General features: G+C 37.4%; 1 protein-coding gene across 3 annotated transcripts in view; it reads left to right on the top strand.

Annotated features, from left to right (window-relative positions):
• LOC107630042 (uncharacterized protein At4g15545) overlaps positions 494–9462 on the top strand; it is a 12392-nt gene continuing 3423 nt past the window's right edge. Inside the window, exons 1-10 of one of the 3 annotated variants that reach the window (XM_021118614.1) lie at positions 494–998; positions 3178–3246; positions 4439–4492; positions 4622–4685; positions 4818–4892; positions 5915–6172; positions 6837–6882; positions 6972–7050; positions 7145–7277; positions 8326–8925. In XM_021118614.1, coding sequence (XP_020974273.1) covers positions 699–998; positions 3178–3246; positions 4439–4492; positions 4622–4685; positions 4818–4892; positions 5915–6172; positions 6837–6882; positions 6972–7050; positions 7145–7237 — 1038 coding nt within the window. In that variant the 5' untranslated portion in view covers positions 494–698 and the 3' untranslated portion in view covers positions 7238–7277; positions 8326–8925. Of the gene's footprint in view, positions 999–3177; positions 3247–4438; positions 4493–4621; positions 4686–4817; positions 4893–5914; positions 6173–6836; positions 6883–6971; positions 7051–7144; positions 7278–8325; positions 8926–9462 lie in introns of those variants that run through there. The other 2 variants (XM_021118611.1, XM_016333062.2) reach the window with 2 other exon arrangements.

Genomic DNA, 9462 nt, shown 5'->3' with positions numbered 1-9462 from the left:
ACCAACGTTACTCAATATCAGATTCTTCAACTCGGACAAGGAACTTATTCGTCGAGTGTGGAATACTAACGGATTATCACACTCAAATATTACCCTATTATTACTGTTTCTCATACGACAATTGGGATACACACAGACACACCACATATCCGCTACTATTGAACATTTTTGCCTATTTTTTTGGAAGAAAAACAAATGAGAAGAAGATATGAAATGTACGTGGAGAATGCAAAGGGTTGTACATCCTTTTATAACCGTTGAAAATTTATCTTATTGTATTTCGTTTACAGTGTAAACATTATAATTTACCACGTATCGTAAACGAGATAAGTTTACATGTATCTCATTACATTGTAAACTAGATATACACATGTCATCCTCACTGTCTTATCTCGTTTATAGTGTAAACGAAATACGTGTAAACTTATTTATTTTAGTAAATAAAATATTTTTTTAATTTATTTAAATAAAAAATCTTAACTATCCGCTCCTTCTTGTTGCCTACTTCCCAGTTAACTTTTGTTAAGTCTCAAAATTGAACAACACCCCTACTCCAAATTTGTGTGTCCCCATTTTCTCTCTCCGGAATTCCCCCTTTTCTCATTCACACTCATACTCTGCATCTCTCCTTCTGTAGGCAGAGGAAAGGAAACGGGGGGCAGTGGGTGACGCCGGACACCGGCCGCCGAGGGGTGCCAATGGAATCCAATGAGCAGGGTGGCGCGGGGCAAGGAGCAGGAAACACGGACTTCCATCTCCCCGACGAGATACTGTCCGTCATACCCACTGACCCGTACGACCAGCTTGATCTCGCCCGCAAGATAACCTCCATGGCTATCGCTTCCAGGGTCTCCTCCCTCGAGTCCGATGCCGGCCGCCTCCGTCAGAAGCTTCTCGACAAGGACCGCCTCATCTACGACCTCCAGGAGCGCGTTTCCGCCCTCACCCATGCCTGCCAGGAAGCTGATTCCAGGTGCAAGGCTGCTCTTGATGAAAATGTACTTCGCTTCTCCCTTTTAACTATTCTCTCGCTATACATTTTCTTGCTCTTGTCTAGGAGTTTGGAGGGGGAGAGAGAGAGAGAGGGAAAGGGAAAGGAAAAGTTTCTAGTGTAAACCCTTTCCCTCCCCGTCCTTCAAACCGTCAATTCTCGAACAATTCCTAAAGGGTTGTTTCTGAGCGAAGATTTTGGAAGAAAGGGCGGGAATGAAGGATTTTTATTTTAAATTTTACACTACTAACTTTGTTCAACTCGCGAACAATGCCAACGTTTCTTTAGGGTTTTGTTGGGTTTAGGTTATATTTATTTTTACTTAACGAGTAAAACCTCATCCCAACCCTGGCCATTTCACAAAAGAACGAATAGCCCCCTCACCAAATCGTTCAATTGGGACAAATAGTCCCTCAGAATCGACGTTTTCCTCCATTGTGGCTACCATCTCCTCTGCTCCGCAACTACCATGGTGGTCACAATCTCCCTTCTGCGGTCTCCTCCTTTTTCCTCATTCTCCTCTTCCTCTGCCTCAAAAACTCAGGGAAAAACACTGCATAATTCCATCTTCTGACTCTAATTCCATATTCTCCTTCTGTTCCTGGACATTTCTCGAAGATGCTACAGATGCAGTGGGAGAAATTGGTGACGCAGTGCTTTTGGGCGACGTAGAATGCCAGGGCCAGATAGGGTGGTGGTGGTTTTGTGAATGGAACTCGAAGTCGGAAGAGACAAGCAGTTCCTCTGGCTCCTGACTATGGGAGTTGCAGTGGTAGCCGCAGGCAAAGCACTTGATGGAACTTGGAAGTAGGGTGTCCAACTTCCTCTGCGGCACTTGAGATGGAGACACTTAAAGATGAGGAGATTGTTTCTGCTTTTTCTATATATTTGCCAATGGAGAAGAAGAGGAGAAGGAAAAGTAGTGAGGGGGCTATCTTTATTTATTTATTTATTTCAATCATTTGGTTGAAGTAAGAAGTTATAATTGTGATTTTAGTTGGGTATGCTTGTGGTGAGAACAGCGAAAGGCTAGGACATTATCCTTGGCTGCTTGTGGGGTTAAAAGAAGGAAAAAGTGATTTGTTCTTTCTGGATTTTGTTTGGAGACACCATTAGCTGGTTATCATTAGTTAAGTAGGAACTAATATAAATAAGGAAAAGGTTAGAGAGAAAGGAGTCTTTGGCATTTGTTAGCAAGTCTTGGAGAGTCGAGGACCCCCAACCCTTAAAATCAGTGTAATCTGTCAAGGTTTCTTGGCACTTTGCCATTAATCCTACTAGTGTATTAACAAGTGCTAACCCATTTTTTGGTTTATTAAATGTGTATAATAACAAATGTGAGATTTGTCGAGATGGTAAATAATTTATGCTTCAATTAAGAGGTCTTGGTTTCAAATTTTAGAAATAGCAAATATATGTTTTATGAATTATATATGATGAATGGTATTTTCAAAAAGAAAGTTGTGCACCAAACATGTTCCGTATATATATATATGACAATAATACAAATTACTGTCTGTTTCTGTTTTTGATTCCAGTTCTACTGTTTTTATATTGTTTTATGTGAGTTAAGAATTGAGAAACTTAGGAGGAACCATGGAAGAACGGTTAGAGAGGTAATTGGAGCAAATGAATGATATAAATGCTTGAAATAACTATTATTAGTCATGGTTGGTTAGTTGTGCTTGCTAATTATTTGATATCTATTTCAACTAAAAAATATTAGCCAAAAGAAAGTTTTATATTCTAGCATTTTGGTATCACTTGTTAAGCACCACTTTTAGGAAACCATACACAAGGAGGGAGAAGGGAGATGAAAGAGCAGGTCATAATTTTTTCTGTATATCACATCTCATCTCATGGTGTAAAATTCTAGCAATTCAATGTAATGATATTATTCAAAGCATGTTTGGGAGGGAGGGTTTTGGAGTAAAAGGAAGGAAACTTAAGGTGAAGTTTTCATTTTATAAAAAGATGTTCTAATTCACAGTTTTTTAAACGAAAAAGATTAAAACAACATATGATGATAGAATCTATTTGTTGTCCTATCTTTAGATTTACAATGTTTGTGTAACTTCCTTAATTTAAACATGAATATAAGACTTTGTTTCCTCCTTCTTTTCCCCAAAGTCCTAAACCAGTTCAAGGTTTATGATATATCTTTTGTCTCTATCTTTTGGATACAGATGAAGCTTTCGAAGGAGAGAGACCAATTAGCAGCAACAGTGAAAAAGCTAAGTCGAGACTTTGCAAAGGTTTTATTTGATTTTCTGGCTCGTTTTCGATTTCCTTTGTTTCCTATGTGTGTTCTTGGCCTGTTTTTACTCTTTATAACTTGTCAGTTGCTCCGTAGTTGTTGTAGATGCTCCACTTAGTTTCACATTCCTTCTTATTGTATTAATCGTATGAGAAATATTGACTCCTTGGTTCTGTTTTCATATGTTTCATTGGCTTATTGCAATTGTATCCTTACTTCTGTATACCATAAAGCAAAATATTATTACTTTTGCATAATATTAGAAATTTTATTTTGTTTTGCATAGAAGTGTTACTATATAAAGGATGTTTGATATTGGAGAAAACACAGACGTTTGGTTTCCATTTGGAAAATCAACTTTACCTTCAAACCCCACCTAAACTAAAAGCTACTATTTGTTGCTGAGTTTGGTTTTTCTCATTGGGCACTAAAAATTAATTTTTGAAGTTAACTTTCTAATTATATCCCTAAACAAGTGAGTTACTCTTGCTTTTTTTCCCCCAAATAAATTCCACTCTTATGTTATTAAATAAATATAGATTTAAGTGACAACACTTTTTTGATAAGCGAGACACAGGGCAAATGTGTGATTCTTTGAAGATACCCAAAAAGTCTGATACAATTACAAAGAGATCTTGTCATGGGGCAGTACAATAAATAAAAATTAGAAAAAAAAAGAGTACTGTGCTTTTGGAGCTTATCATTATGTTATCCTATTATGAACTCCGGTCCAAACAAGTGCCTTAGATTTCAAAATAAGTTGATTCAAGAGAATCCTTTCAAAGTTTGGAGAGAAAGTTTGGAATTCAAAATATGGTTTTCGTGAAAATATGTTGGGGGAGTGAAGAGTTCATGTCCTACTGGCGGGTTCATTGGATAAATGCAACAATTAAGCAAAGGAAGATGGGACTCCAGTTCAAATACCTGTCTAATGTCTATCATGCACTTGATCTATCTTTTGCTAACATATTGTTTGGAGCTTCAAAACCAACTGCTATTTGGCACACACGAGCATGTGCTACATATATATTAGTAAAATAACGTTTTGTGTTTACTATTTTATATTACTGGGTGTGTGTTTTCCTCCTATATGTCTGGATAACTTAGTTTAGATTGTGAGATATCGTCCTTTTTACCCTTATTACTATGTCTAAACCTAACGGCTTCTTTTCATTTTTCCTGTTTGATAGTTGGAGTCATTTAAGAAACAACTGATGCAGTCATTGACTGATGACAGTCCATCTGTAAGGCATCAATATATTGATTTGGTCTTGTTATTTTAATTGCTAGTTATGGTGGTGCTGAAAATGACCTGTACTGTCCTCTTAAATGACATTTCTTTCTTCCTTTCATTTTCATTGCTCGTGGGACAGCAAGCCGAGACCATAGATATTGGAACCTGTGACCAATCAGTTCCAAAGGCATATCCTGATAAGGGTACTTCCTAGTTCCTACTACGCTGCTTATCTTTTTCACACATACGACATACCCTTACTGTTGACTTTATAATGTAGAAGTCAAAACTACTAACCTTGTTAAATTGTTTATTTGCTTGTTATTGTGTTGCAGATGATGTTGCAAGTGGCTATACAGTATATCATTCATATGGTGGTCCTGCAGATGTTGGTAAAACAAGGGATGAAGGTAAACAAGTTCTCAAAATATATAGATGATGTTGCTTTGGATCTTTCTTTTCCACCATTCAACCATGTTTCTCCTAAAGAAGTGCTATCATGCATAAAGCACAATAAGTAAGTTATGTATGGCTGTGTTGTTTAAGGTGGACAAAACATTGAGATAGAGACACATGGACACAAAGTTGATTTTTGTTCCAAAGACGGGACAAGACACTAGGGTGAGTTTATTTGCGTTTTCATTTTTTGTTTTCATTTTTAGTGCTTCTGTTTTCAGATTTTGTAAAGGAAAAAAAAGAGAAAACAACAAAAACAATAAAATGTGTTTTTTGTTTTCACTTTCGATTTTGCATCTTCCTTCACAAAATCCTAAAAACTGAAAACACTGAAAATAAACAGAAAATGAAAACCCAAACCAATTGCACACTAAGATGTTTGTCATGGGACACAAATTTTGTATATTTTGTGTATCTCTTAGAAAGTGCGGACATGAAGGACACAATATTTACCTCATTGCCCCCACTAGATCACCACTGAGCTGCCGGAGTGCCTATCAGGCTATAGGGTAATCGTGTCCACTTAAAATATTTTTTCCTATCCCACGCTACTACCAAATAACAAAGACAACTTTTTTCTGTCCTTGTCTCAGTGACTCTGGCCCCTCCATTTTCCCTACCAAAATGATACATAAGGGAATTAAAATACTAATCATTTTGAAAATTAATTATTTTCTATCTTCTTTTGAGCATTATATATCGATACTTCAGTGGCATATATAAAGTTTCTATGGTGAAAAATGAAATGTATTGCACTGAAGTAAACTGAAAATTGGAAAACAGGATATTTTGCTGTAAAATGAGTAGTTTGGATAATAATTGCATTTGACTGGAAAATTTTTTCAAAAATGAGTTTTAAATCCAATATAATACAGCTGGAATTTCTATGAAAATGAGCTTTCAGTTGGCTTTAAATCTGACTGATACTTATTTATTTCTTTTTGCTGTGGTTTTCTTTTCTTTTTGGGTTTGTTAGCTTCCAGGTATTCTGGTCAAAGGTTTTCTTTGACCCCATATATCACACCACGCCTTACTCCAACAGGAACTCCAAAGGTGATCTCAACAACTGAATCTCCTAGAGGTTATTCTGCTGCTGGTTCACCCAAGAAAACCTCTGGTACTATCTCTCCTACAAAACTTCCTTATGAAGCACGATCATCTCTGTCTGCGTGGTATTCATCTAGTCAGCAGTCATCAGCGGCAAACTCTCCACCTCGGGGTCGATCTGTTCCAGGTTTTGAAGATTGATTGTTAATCTACTTTAAATAATTCCTTTTTACCACCTTCCATCATAATAAAAAAGGTTGCTTGAAATCTGTCAATGCAAGCACTCAAGCTTCTTTTATCCAAGGATTTGGGGTTCTTTTTATGTTTGGGATGTTATCCACATAACTCTGCTAGTTAGGGCATTGTTTTATAGGAAGCTGTTATGTGTACCTTGAGAATGATATGAGCCAATGAGAAGGATCGAATGCAATAGAGATGGGACCCAACATACAATCATGAAGAGTTCAACCTCTACCCTTTATATTTATAGCAGGAAGAATAAAAGAGAGAAGAGAGGAAAAACTAATGCTGAGCGTTATACTGATATTTTAACTAATATGCCACCTGGCACTGGTAGTGGGAGGTTGTGAGATCATAGGCTGATTCTGTTAGAAGAGAGAGAATAGAATGAGTTATATAGGAGGGTGTGAAAATTAGAATTTCTGGGGCAAAAGTAGAGATATGCTTATGACTAGGAGGCAGACCCTATAATTTCTGGCATTGTCATTTGCTAGTTTTCTTCCTTAAAATTCAGTATACTACAAATAGATAAAGAAAAGGCTGAATCTCGTGTATATTTTGTTATAAAATTATCTTCAGTTGTTTATCCTCATAACACATAATTTGTTTAGGTCGTACCCCGAAGATAGATGGAAAGGATTTTTTTCGTCAAGCTAGGTGACATTCATTCTCCCTGTCATGCAGTGACATCTTACTTTATTTCATTTGAGAGGCTTACTGAATTGATTATTGCTTAACTTATTCAGGAGTCGTCTTTCATATGAGCAGTTTAGTGCATTTCTTGCTAACATAAAGGAATTAAATGCTCAGAAGCAAACACGAGAGGTAAATAAATATTGAATACTTGAAGTACGATATCTGGAACATGAAACAATTTCGAAGATGTTAATCATTGTTCAACATGGTTTTTGGTCTTTAGGAAACTTTAAGAAAAGCTGATGAGATATTCGGGGCAGACAACAAAGATCTTTACCTATCTTTTCAAGGACTTCTTAATCGGAATGTACGTTAGTTGATACTGAAAGCAACTTGGCCAGGAATCATTTAAACTGGTATGCCGGTCCTTGGTTACTGTTACTCTCCTTGTTGCTTATGTTGCTATGCATATCTTTTGTTATCTTAAATATAGATGAATTTGCATTTGCTGGCACAATAAGCAAGCATTTATATTATCTGCATAAGTCTTCTGTATTTCATGCAATGAGTTCAGCCACATTCCCTCACACCCTTAAAGCCCTTAAAATAACTTTTCTATATTGGGAGAATGAAAGGCTGTAGTGTAGAAATGGAACAAAGAAAGAGAAAGGAGGGGATTCATAGTCAGGGTTGGATCAAAAAGGACAAGATATGGGATGAACCTGAAGAAATGGTGGTTATTTAGAAGACCTTGTTTCATTTGATGTAGATCCACGAATACAGGGCCTCAAAGGTTAGGTGTGAGAGACCCTTTCTAATTCTCACACAATCTCAATCAACTTCTTTAGTGACTACTTTTTGGTCTTTTTCCCCATGTATCTACTAACCAGCTTGCATACTTTCTAATAGAAACTTATCCTTTCAGCTATGCATCATTTTTCCCCATGTATCTACTAACTGGGCTTATTATTCCCTGATCCGTTCCCCATTTTCTAGCACCAAGCCTATGTAATGTTTCTCTTATATGGTATAAGGGAGAGAAATTAGAAAGTAAGAGACTTTCAGAGAAAGAGAGAGAGAAGAGAAAGAGGGGGGGGGGGGGTTAGGGAAGGAAATGGAAAGTAAGGGGATTTCATTGTTGTAACTAATTCTGCCAGCTTGGCAGAGTAGTGGTGTTGGTTAGAGAGAAATGAGATTGTATATAAAAGAGGAGAAGAGAGTTAGTGGAAATCATCTTAGGAATCAGGCTAGACAGGACCTTAGGAGAGTGGTGCTCTCTGTAATGCCCCATCTTCCATTCCATCGTCTTCTTTTCTCTACTCTAACCTCTATTTTATCTACTACCATACACTCTAATCTGCTCTATTAAAAACCTACTCGATCTGGAACTTTGGTTGGTTCTCACGCACAAATAACGGATTCTGAATGGGTGGTTGATACTTGACGGAAAATTGTCCTTCTAAGGTTGTCTGGCAAAGATGTAAATTGTTGAGTAGCGCAAGCGGAGCACTACTCCAAGGTGGCTTGGGTTCCGGCTAGTGATCGAGTATATGTGGCGTTGGAGGCTTTGGACGGGAAGGCTCAGACATGGTCTTAATGGTGGGGGATTGGACTATGTTTCCAACTTGGACGAGATTCCAATCGGATTTGCTTTGTCGATTTCCACCTAATGTAGTCCAGAAAGCATCGAGTCGACTACATCAAGTGAAGACACAAATTATAGCTCGCCAATATTTAAGCTCAGATCTGAAGGTTACAGGGAACGTGAAGGTTCTGGAAGAAAGGGATGAGGCGAAAGAAAAGACGAGAGGGAACGAGATCGTCCTGCATCAGTTGTTGTTACCACCTGAATTTCCGGTGCGACCATCCAAAGCGAATGACGAGGTTGCTGTGCGGAGGATGACACTACACAACACCTCCCTAGCAATTACACTAGTGTGTGTGTGTGTGAGAGAAAGCGAGAGAGAGAGAGTTGAGCTCAAGGAGTTTCAGCTCCTCAGCTTCCATTCCACTGTCTTCTATTGTCTACTGTAACCTCTACTTTATCTACTACCGTACACTCTATTCTGCTCTCTTATGCACTGCATTATCAAGTAAATGGACAAAAGTATACATGAAAGATTTTGGGATGGACAAACGTACACACCGAAAACATCAAAGTATACCCAAGTGATGATTTTGATGGACAAAAGTACACTCCAAGCCTTACAAACCCACTAACGATATGACACTTTTGTCTGTCCAAAACAATCTTTCGGTTGTATTTTGATATTTGCAATCTTTTGTGTGTACTTTTGTCCACTTCAAACTCTTTCATGTGTATTTTTATCCATTTACTCTTGCATTATATATTAGTTAGCTGGAATGGTGCCAGAACCTTAAAGCCTATTTCCCAAAATGGATGCTTGACTTACCTTTCCCTTTTTAATTTTTATTCCAAATTACCAACATCCAAGCCTTATAACGATATGACACTTTTGTCTGTCCAAAACAATCTTTCGGTTGTATTTTGATATTTGCAATCTTTTGTGTGTACTTTTGTCCACTTCAAACTCTTTCATGTGTATTTTTATCCATTTACTCTTGCATTACTTGCATTAT

The sequence above is a fragment of the Arachis ipaensis genome, chromosome B03 (genome assembly GCF_000816755.2).
Source record: "Arachis ipaensis cultivar K30076 chromosome B03, Araip1.1, whole genome shotgun sequence".
NCBI lineage: Eukaryota > Viridiplantae > Streptophyta > Magnoliopsida > Fabales > Fabaceae > Arachis > Arachis ipaensis.
Note: the sequence above shows the minus strand (reverse complement) of the source record. Positions and strands in the feature narration are given on the sequence as shown.